This window comes from Suillus subalutaceus, assembly GCF_016647625.1.
Source record: "Suillus subalutaceus strain FC151 chromosome Unknown DFJ58scaffold_10, whole genome shotgun sequence".
Lineage (NCBI taxonomy): Eukaryota > Fungi > Basidiomycota > Agaricomycetes > Boletales > Suillaceae > Suillus > Suillus subalutaceus.
In genome coordinates this window covers 250,112-273,475 of record NW_024540259.1, presented here as the reverse complement: position 1 = coordinate 273,475, position 23,364 = coordinate 250,112, and the positions used below count along the sequence as shown (strand labels likewise).

Sequence of the window (23,364 nt, the reverse complement as noted above, 5' to 3'; positions counted from 1 at the left end):
AAATCAGATGTGCATCGAACGTTGAACGTTCTGAACTCTCAGAGCTGAGCGCTGAGCAGCGAGCTTTGCGCAACGCTCAAGCACCAGCCAAAAAAAACGCGCACTGCGACAGCAGCTCTTGATTCAGAGATGCGCGCATGCCGCGGAACGGACAAATAACCGTTCCAATGCATTTCAAATGCTGTGTAGCTCAAATCAAAAAATGAATCATAAATGAAGCCGATTCCAGAATCTCACTTTCCATAAAAGTGAGTTTGAACTTTGAACTCGGGACATTGTTCCGTCCTAAGATCTGAGATAGGAAATTATGCAGTCGACCGTCCTAAGATCTGAGATAGGAAATTATGCAGTCCAGCTTTGATGCGCGTTCACAATATAAAGTACGTGTTAAATCGTCAAAACTGCCAATAGCTCCACCTCCAGCCTCGTACGAGAGATGGATGCGCAATTGGTAGACCATCATAGTAAGGCAACACTTCTGGGCATCGTTTCTTCTCCCAGTACGGCCAACTGCAGCCTGAGTGCATGGCATCATAGTTCTCTCCCGTTGTCAGCGCAACATCCTCGACAGGAATATAGTGTATCTGGAAAGGAATCATCCACCCCAAACCTTCGAAGATTTACCGGTCCTCTCACACATCAAACATCCCCACTTACCGCTCCAAATATTACCTCCTTTAACCACCCGATCCCCCTAATCCTTGTCCCCGACTTGACTACGCTCATTACCCGACCCGACCCCTACTCAATTTCCGGAGGCGCATGCGGAGATATCTACAAATGCGTATACCACGGTCCAGATGGCGATGTGGAAGTTCGTGCAGACGTTACAGGTCTTCCACATTTACTAACATATCACGCACCCACAGGTCGCTGTGAAAGCAATTCGACCACACTTCATTGATGATAAGGTAAGGTTCTATTCGAGGGAACTGATAGACCTCACCAACCTTTGTTAGGTGTTTCGGAGAGAGCTCGGGATTTGGAAGAGATTGCGACATCGTAATATCTTGGAGCTCATGGGTACTACTCAACACTTCAGTCGATCTGTGGCTCTGGTTGCTCCGTGGATAGTCAACGGCAATCTGTCATCGTTCCTTGGCCAGAATAACGAGATTCTCGGGCCACGTGATCGGCTACTTCTGGTGAGAACTTCAAGAACATTTCTAGTTTGTACCCTCGAGCTCATCGTTCCATGCACAAGCTCCGTGACATCACCGCTGGCCTCAACTATCGTGAGTGGACACATGTACATGGCAAAAATAAATAAAAATAACTGTCTCCCTCAGTTCATACGTTTAGCTTCACTGTAGATGGACACACGTACTTTAATCCTGTCATTCACGGAGATCTCACTGGAGTAAGGTCACTCATTCATATAATCTCCTATGCTAATGATAAATTTTAAGAACAATATCCTCATCAGTAGTGATAGAACCGCATGCATTGCAGATTTTGGCCTTTCAGGAACTTTAACACGATTGCCCGGAATGACGTACCTTGCAATGATGAACGGTCATCCAGGAGCACTGAGGTGGTCAGCTCCTGAACTTTTTTCTGCGGAAGAATCAGCCGCTGTGGTTACCATTCAGAGTGACATTTACTCGTTTGGTAGCGTCATGCTTCAAGTAAGTTGTTCCCTCTTGCCAGTGCAGCTCACTAACCTGTCCTGCAGGTTTTGACAGGAAATTTGCCCTGGTGTCACTTGACCCGAGAATTCCAGATGTACCAAGTGATTTTTCATCGGAAAAAGCATCCTCGTCCAGCTGACGGCCGCATCATCGACCAGCACTGGAATTTTATAACCTCCTGCTGGTCAAATGCACCTATCGATCGCCCTTCTGCTGAAGAAGCACTTCAGTTTATTGATGATGAGCTCGTTTTGTACGACCGGGGCAGTGTTGACGGTGGACAGCACCCTACCTTGGTTCCTGTTCCTGGATATACACCCCCGGTTATTGGTTCTGTAGGCCAGCGTCCATCATCTACACCATCTCCTTCCCCACCTTCTATGCGATCCACTCAAATTTGTGCACAACCGCTCCAGCCTGTCCGCTTATTGCCCCACCTTCCACTCCACCCTCTACAACTACTCCAGCCTGTCCGCTTATTGCTCCACCTGCTATTCCACCCTCTACAACTGCTCCAGCATGTCCGCTTATTGCTCTACCCTCTACTCTATCCTCTACAACTACGCCAGCCTTTCCGTTTATTGCTCCACCTTCCACTTTACCCTCTCAAACATATTCGCAATCAACAGTATGGGACGATCCAAGACGACATTGAGTGAGATGCTCAATATTCATTCATGCACAAACGCGATACTTTACGTAGAACATAGTTACCAAACCAAGAATACCCTACACAATTATACCACTAACACGAAACCTACCACTCCAACATCGAAGGAAAAGACTTCGTTGGTCTAGAGTTCGTCACCGAATGTACCATAGACAGCTGGGAGTAAGCCTCCCCGCACTTGAATAGGACTAACTTTGTGTTTGCTGTGGTGCAGCGGTCTTAGTAGTAGTAGCAAGAACAAAAAGGAAATGTGAAAGGGCGACCCGGCTCCGATAGCGGCCCCAACCTGTGCAAGAGAGAGCCAAGGTGAGCTTCGATTCCCATGGCAGTAGGAGTAAGAGCGACGCAGCGAATTGAACTTCGGATCCCAAATTGTAGGAGCCGCAGAGCGACGCTCTGAGATAATGAAAACGAGAGATAGCAGGTTGAAGGCATCTGTATGAGCAAAAGTGCGGGCAAGAGCAATAGGAGGGATAAGGTTAAAAAACACATGCCGAGCGGCCTACAGTACTACTCCACATCAACGTGAGTGAGCAGTTGGTTCAACTATGTACTCACTCACGTTGATGTGGAGACTCGTAGTTCCCTCTCCTTATCAGGTTCCCTGCCCAGATGGGAGAAAAACCTGACGAGAGTTTGTAACAGCAAACTTCCTGCATGAGTAAACTTGCGGATGTGTGCAAGGATCTAGATCCTCAGAGCCCACCGAGTTGTCAAGCAGCTCAAGATAGCTTAAAAATAGAAATCGGGCATATACGAATTTTGGGAGTCACATCAAGTTCATCTCTGACCTTGGCATTTGGTCTCAGCTGTAGTAGTACTTTGGTGACTCCGCACGAGCCGACGGTGTTTGTCCTCCACGGGGTTTTCGCGTGCATTCTCGGGGTCAAGGATGGCCCAGAGGTGTGGATCGGTCGCAAAACAGCTGGGAAGTACAGGTGCGAGAGATGTCTACTGGAGGTGCAAATGGTACCATCGCCTGATTCCGGGCCTCCTACAGAGAGTTAAATAAACATCGAGTAAATTACATTCAAAAAAGCGAGAATAACAGCATAATGAAACCCCGACCGATTGAACCGGCCCGAGCGGTTTGCACGCCCCCAGATATTCCCCACAGTCCCCAGACTGGACCCCAGAGTTCACGACAGACTTGCCTCTGGACTGTCCATTAGCCAGACTTTCTGCTTTGACACCACTGAGTACCGAGTACTTATACAACTCACCACACGCGTACGGTAGCGGGAACACAAACCGCAACATTCATGGCAAAACCTCTATTTATCGCAGAGATCCTCCGCGTCATCATTGCTGAACTTGCTGCAGATGACAAGCAATCCCTTGCTCGCCTTGCGCAGACGTCCAAAATATTTGCAGATCCATGCCTGGACGGCCTATGGCATACCATGGGCTCGTTCATCCCATTTATCCCTCTACTTCCTAGAAGTGTACGTTCCGCGCTTGTTGGAGAGAACTCAGAGAAGAGATCATCGATGTTGTATCACTATGAAAATTTAAAATCTCACTGGTCAACACTAACCCAGCGCCTCAAGACACTTAGTCGCCCCGGGGTTCGCATTCAACGTACTGGAGAATGGGAGTCTTTTGACAAATACGCTCGCCGCGTTCGGGTATACCGTCAGACAGATGACGTTAGTTACCCAAAAGCGTATCAAGTGGCCTCTTGCATGCGCGAGAAACACCTATTTCCCAATTTACGTGACCTTGGCTGGCGCAATACTGGTGGTTGTTCCTTGGAGTCTTGGTCCCTCCCTTCATCATTGCGGTCCCTCACTATCTTCGAAAACCCTATGGTTGGCATCGAGCTTTTCCTACATCAGGTAGCACATGATGCTCCTGAGCTCGAAACACTACAGATCAATTGTAGTTTTCCCGTAGGGTCGGCACCATGTAGTACTGTGGCCCCTTTGCCCTTCAACCGCCTCGAATATGTTACCCTCATATTTCCTGATCTTGCTAGAATTGACATCTGTCACACTCTCTCCTTGGCCCCGATCACGGACCTTGCAGTCATGCTCAGCAGCTCGAAGAGGATGTGGCAGCCGGGTTCTTTGTTTCATGGTCTGGAGAGATTGACCATCTTTGGGGACCCTGCGTTGGCGAGCTTATTCGTCAAGTGTGTTGGCAGCACGCGTCTACGCACCATGTATCTGGTGCTACTAGGTGAAGACGCCACTCTCTCGCACTGTCAGGAGCTTCTTGCGGTCTTGTTCAAGACGCATGGACAGTCACTACAGTGTCTTTATCTCAACATCGATGGAGAGAGCCTATCCCTGGAAGATCCCTCCGTCATAGATCAACTTATGAACAAATTTTTGAGCGAATTGCGTCTTCGTGTGCACGGAAGCGGCGTGGAAAGGGTCCACGTCGTCTTACAAGGCCTACCAGACCACATTGTACAGGGGGGTTCGGTTGTAGTAACCCAATTTATAAATGCCGCATGGACTCAGAGGGCCCTGCTGCAAATCCCATTATTCCGAGATGCTAAAGCAAGTGCTTACAACTTAGACTATTTTCATCTCCCTAACAAGTTGAACTACTAGAATGGCCACAAGCTCCTGCGCTAGGACATGCATGTCCGAGAAAGAGAGGGAGAGAATTTCTGTATTTGTATACCGCAAAACGCAAAAGAAATTGTTAGACGCGGTGCCCTATGGGCTGTGTTGTGATGAGTATGGGGTGCAGGTATTGTAACAATAGCGGAGGAGTCCGCGTTTGAGATAATGCATTGGTGCTCGTGTTTCATCGATGCAAAGAGCTCTACTCTTCGCATCCGAAGTAAGTATTTACATCCCCTCCTCATGCCTCACACCCTTTCACATTTCATATCTATATCTCTACTCTTCTGTATTATGCACATCGTACTTGGCACACATTTTGTCTTTACACGATATCAACAGCGCCTTCATTTATTCCCTTTGTCTCTTATGGTTCCTCTATCTTCATACCTATGTGCTCGAGTCACTCGCTACAATACTTAGGATGGAAATGCGACTATATCAGTCTGTACATTGTCGAATGCAGTATGATTCACCCCACATTTCTGTAAGCTTGCCAAAGGTTTAGTGAATGATTTTATTACTGCCCATGAACAGCTACAGAGTACGACATCTAATTCTGTTAGGACGAAAGAAGACACTGGGGGGAAATCAATTATTATGACAGGTTTAAAACATACCTAAGTTACACTGAGAGTTTAAGTGCTGACACGCAGGATGGGGTTTGACACGGCATGTAGTAGGTGTGATCCGGCTGTGACGAGGCACTGACGAGGTATTGCTGCGGCACAATTTACTTGACGGGGCATAGGTAAGTGTAGAGGTCGACATTAGTATGGAGGCTGCGAAGATGTTAGGGAGAACTTGTCGTGGCATGCGTGGTGCCGGACCTAGTCTGAATGAGGCTTGACATAGTAGTACAGAGTACAGAGGCTGCATCGGACTTGACATGGTGAGACAATGCTTCACACTGCGTCTGAAAATATCAATGATTAGAGGCAATACAACAAACACAAGATGCGCGATACATTCCCGAGCAGGACGGACGCGCAGGATAAACACTGTAAATATCGTGAGAAGTGAATGCAGCACTCCAGGGCCTGTACGCAGATGGGTACTCATATATTGATCATTAACGGGGATTCAAAGTGTTCGGAATTCATTTCAAGCGACATAAGATGGTGTTTGAACATGATCTGTACCTAGGATTTGTGACAGTGCCACGTCAATTTCACCTGGCCCAGCACTGAATGGGTAACATTAACCATTCGTTCCACCTGCATGAATAGATAGTCAGCTCGATTGAAATAAAGGTGAAACAAGGCACACGCATAGTTATTCTTGAAAGCTTTAAAAGAAGTGCGGAAAGGTACTGTCAACGGCTCGTTATCCGGCAGGAGCTGGCAGGAGACAGAGGTTTGAAAGAGACCTGGCAGTTGCATCAGCATAGAGAAGTTACATATCAAAGAGAAATCCACGAAGATTGTGCACCGTGAAACCTGAGTTCTGGGTTCTAGAGTAGCTCTGAAATAGCCGGTTGTGGTATTGATCCTCAAACTGAAGACTACGGTTCTGAGTGTAGGGAAATGGCCCATAGAATGAGTAGTAGTGTGTACATGCGGAAAGCGACAGATCAGAGACCTTCGCAAATGTGAATGGAAGACAAAGTTAGTAAGTAGTAGAGGTCAACGTACCATACGGCTGCAAAATGAAATAAAAACAAAGTAATAGATGATAGTGATAAATTCCCTAGGTGAGGGACTCTCGAGTGGTGACCAGCCCAGAGCCATCGCCTGGCAGCTTGAGACATCCGATCCCGGGCCACTCGAGAGGGAAGTAGGGAAGGGAATCGACTATACGACGGCAACACATCTGTTCAGTGTTTCCGCAAGAACTACAGACTCAAATATTCGTGGGAACGACATTCCCTTTCGGTTTACTTGACTGATATCTACTGACATACGCCGCATGGTGCGGAAGTGTACGATGGACTTGTCCTAAACATTTCAGAGGATGTATCTGCAGGACCCACAAAGCTAGCGTAAAAAATCTGGTTGCTGGACGGACAGGTGAGCAGAAGCTTGATCTCATGTATGCAGCTAATCATCATAGCGTAGGTTGAAGGCTAAACGAGTCCAGAAATGAAACCATCATCCTGGTAGCGATGATGATGAACATTCTCGTCCCGCAAAGCGGATGCGACCTGGCGTACCCTTGCCTGCTACCAAAGTAGCTTCTGCAGCGGACCGTCCGGCACTTCCAGCTAAGCCTCCGACTCAGATAATCTCCTCTCTGTTCTCGTACAACCATAAAGTTGAAGCTCCTATACCCTTAGCTGCATAGACTCCGTCGATTTTCACTGGCGCCTGCTAGGTGATTCATCTATGTACGGCGGAAAGATGGAAAGTTCTGGGTCTAGCAAAGACACGAGTGACCACCTCTCGACTTCAACGACATCGTAAACCGTCTCAAAACCCAGGCAGTGACAACACGGAGCGTATTGCAATGTTTTCAGGGCATCGTGCTGCACGTGTGGATGACCTCCCGTTCATGTCCAGTGATTTAGTGATGGGGATCTCATTGCATTTATTCCTAGAAGTGAGTCGCTACTTTCAATCACAAAAGTTCCTCCTCGCTCAGTCATCAATTGGTCACGGTTCAACAGCTGCACAGCACACACCATCACTTCAAGTTGGCTTTGAAGGATGTCAAGTTATCAGCATTCCAGAGCTTACTCGGTTTCGACGCGTTTTGGCCCACCCCATTCTGTCTCGCGTATGGTAATAAAGTCTTGTCTCAGCTTGTTGGTGCGTCGAATGACGTTAAATATCCCCTTTATCACTCACGCCCAGCAGATGTCTCTGTATTCTGTTTGACCCCCCCTTCTTCAAGCCATCAAAACGTGTCTGTCCACCCTGCAGACTCCACATGTCTGCATTCATGTGAACCGACTTACTATATCCTCCTACCATTGCGGCAAACACCCATCAGTATCGGGCATTCCTCCTTCCGGTCTCTAGCGTCTGTCTAGAATCAGCCGATAAAGACGGCCCCATGAGTAGTGGGTTTAACTTATTGTCATTAGAGCTCGGCTTATGTTTTCACGATCGTTATCGTTTTCGCCTTGCCATCCCCTTAGAAGTTTTTCCCAGCAGTGTCGTCTCGTCAAATACGAGGTCTCTCTACTTCAACACGCTATGCATGGTTTATTAGGTGACATGTTTGTTCGTGCGCAGTTCATAACACCCTCTTTGACCGATGCATTTGATGACTGCATACCACGCACTCATACAACAGACTAGCGCATACTCGATCGGACAGGACAGGATGCGCACTACACAGTCATACTACTTTTTGTGCTAGATTGCAAATAACCTGATGCAGTGCCTGCAGAACAAGTTATAAGCAAATCATGCTCCCGGCAATCTACGACGCAGCCATAGATATATTCCAGGGAGTTGATGTTGTTCCAACCTCCCTGCAGACTTGCCTGTGAATGATGCCTGCAGCAACAGTCAGAACTTCAAGCCAACGGTAACTCAATATTGCGTCAATACTGCGAGGCGTCGTGCCAGCTGGCGAAATGTGTAAAGAGCCATCATAGAGGCATTATCCTCAGTTTGTCATGATACTGACGTGCAGCACGCTGGAGTTTCTTCAATCACTGCTGATGATCTCGTCAGATGTTAGACGTGGGAATGAGCCGATCAGCACGTCCTTGTGTCTCTGAACGTGCGAGGTTGTAGCCACCGAATACATACACTTCGAACAAAAGACTGCGGCTGCCATGAGTTTTCGGTATGTGCTCTCATGAATCAGCAGCAACATGTGAATTTCACTCAGTCTGCTTTTCAGCAACCAAAACGTCCAAGCTCGCAGCTGTGCTTTTTCTGCTATATCATGAGCAAGCTGGAGAGCTCAGGGTGTTACTGGCAACACGATCCAAGTGGTTGCGTGCACATCCAGAACATACAGTGTTACCTGGTGGGACAGCAAACGACGGAGATGAGAGTTTATCCGCACATGCAACTCGGCATTGCGAAGCCAATGAAGAAGCCGGTCGCCTTCGGAATTGGAAGAGTTGAAACGAACGCCACACGAACGCGACACAATTCGAATGACTAAGATGTGCTTCGATGCAATGGAGAGCATTTTACTTACCTTTTACATCGTGTCTGGTGTGTTCACAGCGTTCAAGTTATGTAAACACAGCCCGCACCCACGTCACGCCACGAAGTCTGATCAGCAATATTATAGGTGTGTCTTCTCACGTGCAATTTGATTTGATCGCTATGATACGAACGCTTCATTGAAGGAATGCTCGAAGACTCGCTGCATCCTGACCTCAAGGCGGAAACGAGCGAGTGCGACCTCCAGGTACGTAGCGCAATCCAATGGTTGTATTTTGTATCTTCATCCACGACCAAAATTCTTATCTATACACGCACCGTTGCCAGGAGCGTGAGCTGACAGCTGGGAGCCCTGCTGTGCACTGTCATACAGTGGATTGCTGTATACTGAATATTGATGTATTCTATATATTAATATCGTGATTCTATGTAGAAGCTTGAACTGCGCTCCCACACAGCATGATACTGCCAGGTACATTTACTACTTAATCTCGTTTGTCAAATCGTATTCCCTCGTCTTAGAGAGAATTTCGTCGAGGACTTTCCTGCTAATCTCCTGCAACTGCCCTCGTTCGCACACAGATGGGCATCGTTCATTCCTCCAGTGCGACCAACTTCGGTGCACTGCATCCTTCCGCTCAGCCGATCCCCCCACTCCTTATCCCAGACTTAACTAGGCTCATCACCCGATGCTACCAATACCCGGTTTCCGGTGGCGCATACGGTGATATCTACAAATGTGTATACCACGGACCAGATGGCGATGTAGAGGTTCGTGCCCGTTTTACAGCTCTTCCATGTTTGGTGACGTTTTACTTACACACAGGTCGCCGTCAAAGCAATCCGACCATTCTTCAGTGCTGAGGTAATGTTCTGTGACCTGTAGCAGACAGATATAATAATCAAGCATTCTTAGGTGCTCCGGAGAGAACTTGGGATCTGGAAGAGGTTGCGACATTCTAATATCTTAAAGTTCATGGGTACTACCCAAGACTTTGGCCCGTCTGAGGCTTTGGTCGCTCCGTGGTTAGTCAACGGCAATCTTACGTCGTTCCTCAACGAGAACGAAACTCTTGGGCTGCATGACCGTCTGCTTCTGGTAAGAACTCAAGTATGCACCCAGTATGCACAGTCGAGCTCATCGTTTCATGCAAAAGCTTCGTGGTATCGCCGCTGGCCTCCACTATCGTGAGTGAGTGCATGTACATGGCGAAAAAAAATAACCGTCTCCCTCAGTTCATACGTTCAGCATCAAAGTCGATGGGAACACGTCCCTGAATGCAGTCGTTCACGGAGACCTCACTGGTGTAAGATCACTCTATCATATAATCCCCTATACTCATGATGAACTTGAAGAACAATGTCCTCATCGGCAGGGATAGAACCCCATACCTTGCAGATTTTGGCCTCTCGGGAACTCTGACACAATTGCCCGGGATGACGTACCTTGCGATGATGAGCTGTCACCCAGGAGCATTGAGGTGGTCAGCTCCTGAACTTTTTTCTGCGGAAGAATCAGCCTCCTCGGTTACCACTCAAAGTGACATTTACTCGTTTGGTAGCATCATGCTTCAAGTAAGTCGTTCCCTCTTGCCAGTGCAACTCACTAGCTTGTCCTGCAGGTTTTGACGGGAAATTTGCCCTGGTCACACTTAACCCGAGAATTCCAGATGTACCAAGTGATTATGAAGCAGAAAAAACATCCTCGTCCGGCCAATGATCATATTACTGATGGGCGCTGGAATTTTATGACCTCCTGCTGGTCGAAGACGGTAATAAATCGCCCCTCTGCTGAAGAAGCACTTCAGTTCATTGATGGCGAGCTCGTTTTGTACGATCGTAGCGACGTCGACGGTGGATAGCACCCTGCCACCTTGATTCTCGTTCCTGGATATACGCCCCAGTCATTGGCCCAGTAGTCCACCTACCATCTGTTTGTGGATGTTGCGCACTTGGCTGACATTACTAATTATTTACATAATATACAGCACAGCAACCAGACATACAGCAGCGGCACCTTGAGGAATACCACCGCAATCCTCAGGAGTGCCAAAAGCGGTTGGGAGGTTCTTCAACATTCAATGGGGCTCATGCCGGACAGCAAAATGCTTGAAATGTAGGTGACCGTTGAGTATTTCTAGCGCGAACAGTACGTCATCGAACAGCCTTTGTGGTTTGGTACTCATTTCTGAGGCAGGCACACGGATACATGGCCTTCATTATTTCAAAGAGAAGACCGAAAGACCGCACGAAATTACAGCCATGACTTCAGAAACTTACCAGCGCCCTGCCGCGACGGTCCAGTTGGAGCCCAAAACACAGGACATCGAACCACATCCTTCACAATGTGTTGATGAATACTATGGCGAAACATGAACAGTGAGTGTTCCCTCCCTAACATTTCCTGACAGTTAGACTTCCCTCTGGACTGAGCCAGCCAATGTTGCGGCGTCCGGAGGGGCTAGCATGTTTTATCTTTATCATGTCGCTTTGGTTCTCGTGTTATTCCCTGTACAGCTATAAAAAGTATCTGGTCTTCTATCGCCTTCGCCGCGGAGGAAGTCATAAGTTAGGAGAACTTGCGTGACGAAAATATCGTGGCTTGAAGCCTTTCCGAGTCGTTCTCTTGAATAGGAGGAATCTGAATGACTGCGACTAAGTCGTGGAGAATGTCGGTTCCCTAGTCCGGTTCTTTATAATTCTTCATGCATCTTGTCCCACCCAATTGTTGTACAACCATGTGCTCTTCGTTATTCAATGCGCTATCGGTATCACTTGGTCTAACGGTGGTACTACTGTATTTCAAGGCGACCCCGGCATACGTTATGGCTCTCTCCTCTGTCATCTCAAAGCCTACACAATCTGATTCTGAGAAATGTTTACGGGACATCCCAACGCATGTGCTTAAGCGCCTCACTCCAAAGTCTAGAGCATGCGTCGAGCATCTGAAGACATGTCAATTGGATAGACCTGACCTGTAAGTCTCTTCGCACGCTTATTGCTCATCACCACCACCCATGAATGCGCATGCAGTTCTCGCCAACCAACCTCCAAACTTGCAGCTGTGCTTGTTCTACTATATGAGCAAGCTGACGAGCTCAGGGTGTTACATATTAACGACACGGTCCAAGTCACTGCGTGCACATCCAGAACAGACAGCGTTACCGGGCGGGAAAGCGGATGAGGGAGATGAGAGTTTAGTCTGGACTGCTGTAAGTGCTGCGGTCACGACGCTTTCACCGATTAAATGCTTTCATGCAACTGAGCTTCGCGAAGCAAATGAAGAAGCCGGTCTACCTGTTCCGCCCACATCGTCAAATATACATTTTATCACGACACTCCCGCCTTTTCTCTCTGCATCGCAGTTGTTGGTGACGCCTGTCGTTGTGCTTTTATCTTCGCCGCCTCCACTCGTCCCTTCGTCGTTGTCATCATCGACTTTGGATAGCTCTTCGAATGCAACCAACACGCCACCCAACTCCTCTTCCCACCCAATCCTCACTTCCCTAACTCCCTCTATCACAGCAGTAGACTGGATATTCGATCATCCACTCTAAGCGACGCTAGACCCTCGTCTTTTGTTGAACAAGGGGGAGTCGCTCGTGGATGTTGGAGAGGACTGGCCATATAATGCTGGGGATGTGTATGTGAGTTGTCGGCCTTTTACTGTGTGCTTTTGTTTTCAGTGTTGTATTTTCATTCCGCGTTGTATTTCTGTGACGAAAACCTCGCTGCTGTCTTGTTACCCTCCCACCCTTTCTACCTCATTTCAGGCTAATACCTCTTATCACGCAGAACCCATCCGACATCCGCCTCGACGCATTCGACGGACTCATGTATAGGATGCACCGGTTCAGAACATGCGCATCTCCTATCAAGGGGCTTGTTAATATCTTGGTACGTCTCTCGACTGTCTTCCTTCTATCCAATGCGTCTGCGTACGGGTGACTACCTGTCGGAGTGGTTAGCATTTTAAATTGATCGTCGTCCCTGAATCTCAACCGCGCACTCATCAAATCATCTCCCACATCTCCCACCAAGTCACTCACCCTGCCTGGATCTACGATACGTATCGTTAATATTGTCCACCTTACCTGCTCGATAGAGGACGACAGTCAACGATTAATCAACGTTCAACGCCTACCGTGGTCGTCTCGATGCCCCTTCGCCACAATAATCATGGTACAAGGAGCCCGTCTGTCGGACGCATTGCTCAGTTTCTTATGTATGGTGGACGATAGGTTACGGTTCGATTTGCCGATTTGCCGCGACTTATTTGAAAGTCCGCGCGGTGTTTATTCTAGTATTACATCAGGGAAGTGACGTGAAAATGGTAAAGTTTTGTCAAGCTTTACCTGATTTAAAATTTGTATAATATCTATCAAAATGATAGTTCACTAGAAAATGCTTTATATACCCGGAGTAAGTTGGATGAAAACTCCCAAAAGCACAATCATGATAGTCTACCTGCAATTACTTGCCATTTCTCACCAAACCGGCAAATGTTGCCAACACTTGGCAGCCATGACAAAGTTTGATAATGTTGGGTGGCTTCAAACAAAAGCTAATTTTTCGACCTTTGTACACACATTTTATTCCAAAAAAAATTCATTTTGTAATTAAACAAACAAGATGTAAGTACATATATACATATATAACACTACAAAAGACAGAAAACGAGTATAAGAGGGAGGAGGGTCCACAAAGGAGGGTCCGGGAGGGAGGGTCCGCAAAGGAGGGTCCGGGAAGTAGGGTCCATGAAGGAGGATCCAGGAAGGAGGGTCCAAGAAGGAGGGTCCACGAAGTAGGGTCCAGGAAGGAGGGTCCAGGAAGGAGGGTCCGCGAAGGAGGAACCAAGGAGGAACCGCGGAGGAGGGACCACCAGGGAGGAGGGACCACGAAGGAGGAGGAACCAAGGAGGAGGAACCATAAGGGAGGGACCAAGAGGGAGGGACCAAGAGGGAAGGCCAAAGAGAGTGAGAGTTCGAGATTCGGAGAGTAATTAAGTGGTGGTGGTAGCATTGAGAGAAGGAACTAGTAAGAAGACTCTAAGGTTGAACTTTGAAAAAATTTCGGACTTACATAAGCATCCCATAGGGCCGAGCCTCTTGATCCCAAGTGGTCACTGGTGACCATAGGTGACCATGCAGTCGAGAAATGCTGGTACACTTGCCTATTTTCATCAGAATTATACATTTTTTGCCATATCTTATCCTTCACTACCAATTTGCTTATCTTATATATTATTTTGTCTACTTTTGTCATTACATATAATCGCGTGAATTTTTGATCTGGTCTTACCAACTACAACTACAAAAACCGTCGCCTCGGCGATTTCCTGATGTACAAGCATACCTAGGCATACATACAAACTTGTGTCACATTAATGCAACGTGCATTACCTTACTTGCAGACCGCTGCCCAAACTTGAGATGGGACCCTGGCCTGATGAAAGAGTGATAACAGGGAGCAGCAGCTATACCTGATCTTTCTCTGGGCTATACTAATACTAGTATCATACTAGTAGTGACTCAGATGCCGCAGAGGCAAATCAAATCGAGGCGACGATTATTTGTAAGTTACTAGTACACGACCAGCAGATATCTACAATTGTAAGAACAGACTCGGAGCGTTTGATCCCGCGGAACCAATTCGCGTCGACGCCATGCAATGCGCGCTCCATCCGAACCCCTCTTCTGCTCCACTTTGGCTCAGGCATGTACTCCACTTCAGCTCCTTTGTGTCAATGATTATAGTCAGCATCTGTCACGAGCTCGACGTGGGCGCCGTTTAAACCTGTGTTGGGTCAACGAACCACATGGTTTTATCGATGGGTCGAGGCTGAACGTTGCATCGCACACTGGACACTGTGGCGAGAATACTTCGGAGATTGCACGGGCACCGCGCCCAAATCATATGCAGCATTCAAAAATTCTTCGCGAGTCACTGCGTTGCAATCTCACCAACAACTTTTACCTCGATCCCATTAGTATCCCTGGATGCACATTGTCTTTGCACTGGAATTTGGGCTGAAACACTTCGATCAATCAGATATCATTCCTCAAATCTCACTTTGGCAATGTAATCACTGTATTGTGGTATATCAAGCACGAATGCGGTCCACCAAGTTCCTCCGCTCGATCTTCTAATAGCATGGTAGTATGGTCCTAATCTCAAATGATCCCAGTTGGTGGCCACTTATCAATGCGAGTCTTATTGACAGCTATTTTGTAGGTTCGTGGAGAGTCAGCCGCATGATGACGGTGACGATTCAATTCACCTTGACTCTAATTTCGTCACACAGGATGTACATGCTGGGTGTGTATCCTCGCATAGACTCTGTTTCTTTCTTGTGATGGGCAGCATACAGTCAGTGTTCCAACAATTTCGGCGACTGGCGCGGCAGTGAGCATTCCGACACCGATATCTTCCATTCTTGTCCAACAACTGAAACTACCATGCAGGGGTGAGTGAAATTCTCGAACAAAACTCGTTGATTCAACATAACGACTCCCACAGTTGTGAGTTTGTTTCAGAGTCTGTGATCTTCCGAAACTGATAACCAATGTTACTGGATTTGTCAGGCCTTATCATCTACGACACACTTAATTGGATGGGTGAGGTTGTAAATGTAATACTGGGCGGTGAGCTATACACCTCCATGACATTTGACTTGACTGAAATATCATGCAAGTCATCATGATCGCTCGGTTGCATGCCATGTATCAGAGATCTAGAAAGGTGCTGACATTGCGAGGTGAGCTCATAATGTCAATGTGGTTTCTCTTTTTCTGCCAAGGTTTTCGCATGCTAGTTTTTTGGTTATCTCTTGCCTCCAGATCGGTTTCTTCTTTTCGACACTCTCAGCGGTATGCCGATCCGTTGACGACCTCTACATGCGACCATGATTCATCATTTCTATAGGACATATATTCCCTGGACCCTCAGATTTATCTTGGTCTCGCTGAGATATTCCAGGTCGTGCAGATGTTTGTGCTAGGACCACGCCTCATCCTCGGTGTTGGAGAATATCACGCTGAGCTCGTGGCCAACTCTAATACAGCAACCGCAATGACTTCAATTGCTTTTCAGGAGCGCGTCCATCAGATGGTCCATGTATCAAATAGCAGTAGTGTGTAGCGCAGGAGATGCTCGATATGATTTATTTGCGGGTGCAGGGAGCGGGAAAATGCACATTTACTGTGAGGTTGTTCATTCAAAGCGGCTTGCCACTTCAGGAACGAGAACAACGGACATGGATGAGGGTGATGGAGGTTAAATTGACAAAACCCATCAAAAACGAGGTGCCACAGCACCCTCCGGTTCATCAATGACCATAGTACCAACTACGAGTGAGACGAACGAATGGCATCGGTATCATATGCATGCTTAATGCGGCAAGCATAGTTCTTTGGCCCAGCCTGTCACGGTCCGCCTCAGAATCCAGAAAACCGAAGCCTGAAATTTCAATCCGAAGGAACGAGAAGACAAATCTCACCACATATTAGCCTTCAGTGCTGCAGTTCAAAATACCAAGTACCGAGTGAGCTAGCTCATCATGTGAAGTTGTTCAATGCTTTCAACTTTGATAAATGCATCATATACGCAGATGGCAGCAACAAAGCAAGTGCATAGTAAGTTAGTGTAAATACACCTCACGTCGCAGCAGCTACCGCGACAGTTGCAACATTTTCACGATGCCCGCGTCCAAGCTAATCGCATTGGCAAAGACTCGACGGTTAGGCGGCTTACTACGGCCTTGCAAGGGTGTGACAGTCTCACAGGTGCTTGTTTCCGCATGCTGCACTTGCAAGAGGCGAGAGGTCAGCGAGAGGTTGTGGGAGTTGCGTGAGGCGCTTGCAGGTCAACCGGTCATCTGCAGCGGTCTGCAAGCAAGGAATGCACTGAGTGTGACACGAATTTACTGGTATACCTAGGTATATTTGTAATACTAGAATAAACATCGATCGGACTTCCAAATAAGTCGCGGCAAATCGGCAAATCAAACCGTAACCTATCGTCCACCATACTTATGTACTCCCACTGCTGATCCTCTTCTTCCTCTCCGCAGATCTCAACTTTCATCGGCTCCTCTGGCGTTCGGTCCAAATGAATGACACCTCGACAAGTCTATGGCTCCATCCACGATCCTGCTATGACTCCCGATACCAGCTTTCTGTGGACAATCCCCCATGCATATCTGAATAGCCCATGAAGGCGACATGATCGAATTTCGAGCTCGATCCCCCAATCAGTAGCAAGTAGCACTGACGAATGAGAAGTGAATGCTGTCTTCTCGTGCCCAGAGGATAGTGTTGACTTTTGTATGCTTGTCATAGAAATTTCTCCTCAATCCACCGATTGGCACGTCTGTGCACTGGAGATATACATGAATCTTGCTAGCTCATGATCGATTCTTCAATGATGTCTGCCCTGTTTATAGGCGCCTCGTTGATTTCTTAGTGTCTCATAATTACATGGAGTTCGGTTCAGTAAGTGGTATAAGTTCAAAAGTGTCCTGTCTCTTTCATCTCGCGTCTAAGGTGTCCGTGCGAGTCGGACCGGCACTAAGCCATGGACACGTTTGCAACAATGTTAGAATGTTGCTCCCCCTCCCTGCTGTAGTTTCGGTTCAGCACCGCTAATGAAGACTAATTCTGCCCAACAGAGCTGCTAAGGATGTCCATACATACGGTGACTTATATATGGTGGCCTTGACAGTACTAGTACGATGTCTTACTATCAGTGTGGTCTACTTTGCTACGAACTATATAATTTGTTTGATTCGCATCGGTGAACCAGACCTTGTTGTCTGGCGTCGAGTAGTAGTGACTAAGAGGACATGAATGTTAGCGGCGTCACCTGTCACTTCGTTAATTATACGTTGCTCTTGGAAAGACGTCGAGATGGGAACAAAGCCGTTGAAGGGATGTTTGTTTGTTTAGATTACCAGTCAACTGGTTTCAACGGCATTACTATGTGGCATAGATCGTCATGTTTTTGGTACCTGTGACGGAAAAGACAACGGAGTAAAACTTGGAAGGAGTGCACGAACCGTAATATGCATACAGCATTCCCACCTATAACCAACCTTGACAGGTAAGTCCAAAACAAAGAGAGAAGCGACATCATGTCTGTAGGGTGTGCTTAGTACAGTATAACAGACTGTGGACACTGGTGTCGACAACGTCACGACCAAGTTAACCATGTCCCGAGGAGGCATTGGAGCAATCTTAACCTTGACAGCGTCCGAATAGGCATCGGACCAATCAATGTGCGAACCTAGAGGATGAAGCTTTGGAGAACAACAAGCCTGCTCGAAACGCAGCCCCGCCAACTGCGAGGATCTCCTCACATGTAAAATGTCGAAGCTCCAAGCAGGTGATGACGCTGTAACTCCAATTTGAGACACTTCCAACATTGATGTTCTGGATGCATCTAACCAAGCCAAGGTCCGAACGAGAGTGGAGCTTTGAAAAACAACTCTACAATCGCAGCGCCGCCACCTATAAGGAATCCCTCATATTTGACACAATTAAACTATGAGCAGGTGATGACGCTGCGGGTCCGATGTCAGAAACTGTCAAAAGGATTCATATTGATGTGCCTGGGAGAGCGTTAATAGCGTTCGACCGAGTCTTTGAGGTGCGAACCTGGAGAGTGAAGCTCTGAAGAGCGATCCTGCGATCTGTTCGGAACGCAGCGCTGCCACCTGCCAGGACTTCCTACATTTCAATCGTCCGAAGTTCCGGCAGGTGATGACGTTGCGACGCCGATTTCCGAAGGGCACGACCGAAAGGAAAGGTATAATCCCGGGAGAACATTAACAATGAGCATCTAAAAAGTATAAGGTACGAACTTAGAGAGTGAAGAGCAACCCTGTGATCTGCTCGAAACACAGCGAAGCCAACTTCTATGTGTAGCTGCCGATTTTTGTGATGGCAGGAAGAAGGTCAGCTATATTAACCGGTTAATGCTATCTGACTTGTACAAATAGTAGCAAAGATATTTGTGGAGCTATTTGGGCTTAAAACCCGCAGGGTTTTACGACCCGAAACACCGTTTCGAACCTGTGGAGAAAGTCCAGGATGAGCCGTGAGGGCGGGTGGGACACCGCAGCTCGATATACAGGATTCGCAGAATTCTGCTGTGTTCGAAATCAGTGCGTCGAGTTGGTTTTTTAACAAAGGAGAGATCAATGAACTGTTTTTGAATGAGACACAAGCTGCTAAAAAGGGAGTGGCGGGTGGGAGCGACGAAACGAGAGTGTCGTCGAGGAGTGGATGAGTTGCAAGTACTAACGTGGTAGTACGAAGCAAGAAGGTGGGAAACACGAAAAATCGTGTCGCCACATAGACCTAATTCTATCTCGAACTCATATAGAATACAAGCAAGAATATCTAGAACAGCCTTCTACTAGAGACTAACTTCGGAGGTGATGACGCTGCAATACCAATTTCAGTTATTGCCTCGGTGAACAGGTACGAACCTGAAGAGTGAGCACGATTCAGCGATCTGCGATCAGCTAGTTATCAGGTCGACACGGTGACATAAGAATATAAAGGTCCGGCATAATGGAACGACTACAGGAACCTTACTAATTATCATATATTCCTTGGACTGCCTCTAAGTTGTTAACGACATCTCGCAGCGCCTCCATCATGAAAATTTGCATGTTCGATTAATCAGGCAGAGGAGATAATCGAGCGTGTAACGACCACACATATGGCCTCATTGTACTCGACTTTTTCGCAAGTGTCACAGCATCAGTCGTGGTTGATGCATCGAGGCGGCCGACTTCTAGCCTGGTTTTACTACACAATTCTCCATTGCTGGAGTGTGCCTGATGTAAGTTGCTGGTATCAACGCCCAAGAAGAAACAACACAGCTCAAGCTTGATCTTTCACGCCGGAGAGTTATCTCCGACTTCCATCAAACCAACATCGAAGTTTCGCACGTCATCTGACAGACACAGCATCAAGTCCTCATATAATTTCAAACATTGTACGTCGCAGACGTTTGGCTAGCAACGACAATAAAACGTCCACTCATTAATCCCCCCGCTCAATCATCTGCAGCCAACATGCCTCTCCATAATCATACCACCACCACCTCCAACAATGACAACAATATTAATAACCACCCCCCAACACATTGTATCCGCCTAGTCCCCCACCTCGATGTCCGCCGCATCCTCCATTTCGAACCCATCTCCCGCAACCTCAGAGACGGCGACACTCCCCTCCGCATCGGTCGCTGCACAGATCGCTCAAGCATCAGTCTCACACCCTTAAACACCTTAAACACAAACAAACTTGTTTTCAGAAGCAGGGTCGTCTCTCGCTACCATGCAGAGATTTGGTCAAATAACGACAAGTTCTACATTAAAGACACCAAATCTTCAACGGGCACTTTCCTCAATAATCTTCGTCTAAGTCCCGCAGACTCTGAGAGCAAACCACATCAGCTTAAACATGGGGATATCGTTCAGCTTGGAGTCGACTATCGTGGCGGTGTTGAGGATATCCACAAATCTATAAATATAAGGATCGAGCTCGAACGTGCATTATCTAACGGAGAGCTGACCGGTCGGCCTTGGACCCATCACATAACTACGGAGGCTACATGCGTCGAAAATTTTCCCGATAGAGAACCCGTGAGTGGAAATCATGTTGGGATAGGGCTCTGGTCTATGAAGGACATACTCGAGCAGTACACGACGGAGGAAACGACAAAGGACAATGAAAAAGCACAGCGGCAGCACCACCTTGCTCTCAGTGACACACAGGTATGCTCTCACCCATGATTGCTCCACATTCTATTTAACTATGTTGTGCTGCGTGGTGACAGCTGCCCTATCATGACAGTCGAAGCAATCATCCCTCAGAATCTGATGAAGCTTTAGTGACCTGTCCGGGATGCACGCATTGCGGGAGATGTGCATTCCGCTAATGAGCTGCTGGCCCAAGAGATCCACGAAGATGGCAACAACCATCATTGCTATGCTATTCGCTCAATTTCAAGGGCGCGAATCTTTGAGTGGGACGATGCGCTCCAATACGCAATCAAGGTCAGACAATCTGCTTATAAATAACACTGTTCACAACAGCTTTATTGGATAGTCAATTGCTGTAAAGCCCTCGTTATGGGGGTACATTTCTAAGGGCATCGCCCTCTCTGGCAACCAGCAGCTTTCAGACGCGATGGAAGCTTTCGATATTGCTTTCATATTTTCGGAAAATGACTCGAATCCGGTGACCATCGATCTTTTACTGTTGATCAAGGTATTCTGGCTGCGATTTTAATAGTCAGTTTGTCATACTCAGAATTTGGTGTTATTTTGTTCAGGCTGTTGCACTCTTCAGTGCCGGACATCATGACCAGGCGATGCGGCGAGTTCAAGATCTCACCACCGCTTTCCAACATTCAGATTACACTTCCATGCAGCGTGGTCAACGTGAGCTTTATGTCGAATCCCATGAATTTTCTCATTTTGAAATACACTCCTCAGTCGTATCTACATGTGCGACTTGCAATGATTGCTTTTGAAAATGAGCAGTACAGCGAAGCCGCTGACCAACTCACAACCAGTTTGACCACCATAGCCGGCTTGTTCTCACTGCATACCCCTTTGGAACCTAAATTGGAGATCTTTACGCTGGTGTGTCCCTATGGATCCGTTGAGGAGACTTCCACTTATACATTGATGATATGCGCCTGTACAGCTATTCGGCTGGGACTTCAACTCCATACAGCAAACTACCCATAAAAAACGGTGCGAAGCGTTCCTTCGTGCAGATCGACTCCCCGAAGCAGCCGAATCTCTTCGATATATGATGAGCATGCTTGACGGATCTACGCAGGACAGCTACCTCGAATGGTCTACAGGTGAGGCCCTGGAAATTTGAATAACTTGCATATGATACTTATTTTGGTGCCGATTAGCCTTCAAGGAAGACTGTACTGCGCGGTGTGTCGCGAAGGCAGACGAGGCCATTGCAGCGGACAATTATGAGATAGCTTTTGAGTTGTATTCTGCAGCGATCGGGCTGGATTCTTCATCCTATCTGCTTTTTGCGAACCGTAGTAAGGCGAAGTTGGGACGAAACCTCTATGTGGAGGCCCTTCACGATGCAGACAAGGTGTGTGCAATATCCTTCATCTGTTCGAGCAATCGAGCCAATGATGCCTATGCATAGGTTATTGAGCTCAACCCTTCATCTTCTCTTGGGTATGAACTGAAGTATGCAGCGCTTCACCGGGCACAACGTCACGATGAAGCAAGCGAGCTCATCAAAACCATGCTTGCCAAGTTGAACGATACCCCCAGTGAACGTATTCAAAGTAAGGCCCAGATAACTCATGCGTTGACTTGAAGGTGATCAACTCTTCATCCAGAACTGTGTCAGTCATACTTTCCGTCTGAAGCCGTGGACACTATTCGAAGAGCTATCCAGGCTCAGCTGGAAACTGCCCCCCTTCGTCTACTCAACACCTCCACCGGGCGTTTGTGCGATCGAGAGGCTCAGATAAATGCCTTCATGGAAAGCGCAGAGTACAAGAAGCTTTTATCTTCATCGATGATGCATGCGGACCTCCAAGAGGAGTCCATTGGAGACGCAGTCACGAAGTACTTCAGTTGGGTCATGTTGTCGCATCGGTGGGAAAGCAATGAGATGTTGCTGCCTGACATCAAGGACAAAGTCGTGTACGATTTGGATCCCGTCGGAACTACTGTAAAGTTGCAGATGTTCTGCAAAATTGCTCGCGATAGGGGCTATCGCTGGGCATGGGTTGATACCTGCTGCATCGACCAAAATAACAACGTTGAGCTCCAACGGTCTGTCAACTCTATGTTTGTCTGGTATCGCCAGTCAGCTCTTACGATTGTCTACTTATCGGATGTTCCGCCTTGGGCAAACTCGGGCGCACTAGCAAGCAGTGCTTGGAACACGCGAGGATGGACCGTTCAGGAATTCCTCGCTCCTAACATCGTTCTCTTCTATAACGCAAATTGGACCTTATATCTCAACGACCGCTCTCCCAACCACAAGGAGTCTACAATAATCAGGCAGGAGTTAGAGGCTTCGACAGGCATAGATGCTCAGGCCCTAGTAGCCTTTCGTCCGGGCATGACAAACGCCCGAGAGAAATTCCAATGGGCGTCTACGCGGGTCACGACGTTGCAGGAAGACATTGCATACTCGTTGTTTGGTATTTTTGGCGTCCATCTACCCGTAATCTACGGCGAGATGAAGCAAAATGCACTTGGTCGGCTCTTACAAGAGATCATCGCTCGGTCGGGCGACATTACTGCCCTGGACTGGGTGGGAAAATCATCCGAGTTCAATAGCTGTCTCCCAGCTGACATTACCTCGTACAAAGCCCCCCCATGCCTGCTGTCATCTCTATCTGAA

At 47.5% G+C, this 23,364-nt stretch overlaps 8 protein-coding genes across 8 annotated transcripts; 6 read left to right on the top strand and 2 right to left on the bottom strand.

Moving 5' to 3' along the window:
- The first annotated feature begins 301 nt into the window (after positions 1-301).
- Positions 302-2,624, top strand: DFJ58DRAFT_21466 (kinase-like domain-containing protein). The gene is made up of 7 exons (XM_041379283.1): positions 302-814; positions 870-911; positions 960-1,145; positions 1,205-1,235; positions 1,290-1,360; positions 1,410-1,628; positions 1,676-2,624. Exons 1-7 carry the CDS (start codon positions 437-439, stop codon positions 2,288-2,290), a joined length of 1,542 nt encoding a protein of 513 aa, XP_041248975.1. The 5' UTR covers positions 302-436; the 3' UTR covers positions 2,291-2,624.
- Positions 2,625-2,945: 321 nt separating this feature from the next.
- DFJ58DRAFT_911026 (uncharacterized protein) lies at positions 2,946-4,862 on the top strand (the record flags this gene model as incomplete). The annotated part of the gene is made up of 3 exons (XM_041395216.1): positions 2,946-3,239; positions 3,509-3,746; positions 3,843-4,862. Exons 1-3 carry the CDS (start codon positions 2,959-2,961, stop codon positions 4,860-4,862), a joined length of 1,539 nt encoding a protein of 512 aa, XP_041248974.1. The 5' UTR covers positions 2,946-2,958.
- A 549-nt stretch (positions 4,863-5,411) lies between these two features.
- On the bottom strand, positions 5,412-5,965 carry DFJ58DRAFT_764104 (uncharacterized protein). The gene has a single exon (XM_041388660.1). The coding sequence runs from the start codon at positions 5,937-5,939 to the stop codon at positions 5,487-5,489; it is 453 nt and encodes a 150-aa protein (XP_041248973.1). The 5' UTR covers positions 5,940-5,965; the 3' UTR covers positions 5,412-5,486.
- Positions 5,933-6,672, bottom strand: DFJ58DRAFT_764099 (uncharacterized protein). The gene is made up of 2 exons (XM_041388659.1): positions 6,512-6,672; positions 5,933-6,458 (listed from the first exon to the last, which is right to left on the bottom strand). The coding sequence occupies exon 2, from the start codon at positions 6,410-6,412 to the stop codon at positions 6,020-6,022; it is 393 nt and encodes a 130-aa protein (XP_041248972.1). The 5' UTR covers positions 6,413-6,458; positions 6,512-6,672; the 3' UTR covers positions 5,933-6,019.
- A 2,732-nt stretch (positions 6,673-9,404) lies between these two features.
- On the top strand, positions 9,405-11,074 carry DFJ58DRAFT_21374 (kinase-like domain-containing protein). Its single transcript, XM_041379276.1, has 7 exons — positions 9,405-9,718; positions 9,774-9,812; positions 9,864-10,046; positions 10,105-10,135; positions 10,184-10,254; positions 10,304-10,522; positions 10,570-11,074. Exons 1-7 carry the CDS (start codon positions 9,530-9,532, stop codon positions 10,807-10,809), a joined length of 972 nt encoding a protein of 323 aa, XP_041248971.1. The 5' UTR covers positions 9,405-9,529; the 3' UTR covers positions 10,810-11,074.
- Positions 11,075-11,892: 818 nt separating this feature from the next.
- Positions 11,893-12,608, top strand: DFJ58DRAFT_21365 (uncharacterized protein). Its single transcript, XM_041379275.1, has 3 exons — positions 11,893-11,924; positions 11,981-12,159; positions 12,214-12,608. The coding sequence occupies exons 2-3, from the start codon at positions 12,028-12,030 to the stop codon at positions 12,502-12,504; spliced, it is 423 nt and encodes a 140-aa protein (XP_041248970.1). The 5' UTR covers positions 11,893-11,924; positions 11,981-12,027; the 3' UTR covers positions 12,505-12,608.
- Positions 12,609-15,203: 2,595 nt separating this feature from the next.
- On the top strand, positions 15,204-16,884 carry DFJ58DRAFT_911023 (uncharacterized protein; the record flags this gene model as incomplete). The annotated part of the gene is made up of 10 exons (XM_041395215.1): positions 15,204-15,265; positions 15,311-15,352; positions 15,412-15,468; positions 15,532-15,591; positions 15,642-15,688; positions 15,787-15,816; positions 15,872-16,079; positions 16,126-16,221; positions 16,557-16,581; positions 16,617-16,884. Coding segments are annotated over 10 exons (895 nt in total), but the record flags the coding sequence as incomplete, so codon positions are not given.
- Positions 16,885-19,561: 2,677 nt separating this feature from the next.
- DFJ58DRAFT_21303 (SMAD/FHA domain-containing protein) lies at positions 19,562-20,923 on the top strand. The gene is made up of 3 exons (XM_041379272.1): positions 19,562-19,951; positions 20,026-20,735; positions 20,798-20,923. The coding sequence occupies exons 2-3, from the start codon at positions 20,031-20,033 to the stop codon at positions 20,897-20,899; spliced, it is 807 nt and encodes a 268-aa protein (XP_041248968.1). The 5' UTR covers positions 19,562-19,951; positions 20,026-20,030; the 3' UTR covers positions 20,900-20,923.
- Positions 20,924-23,364: the final 2,441 nt, after the last annotated feature.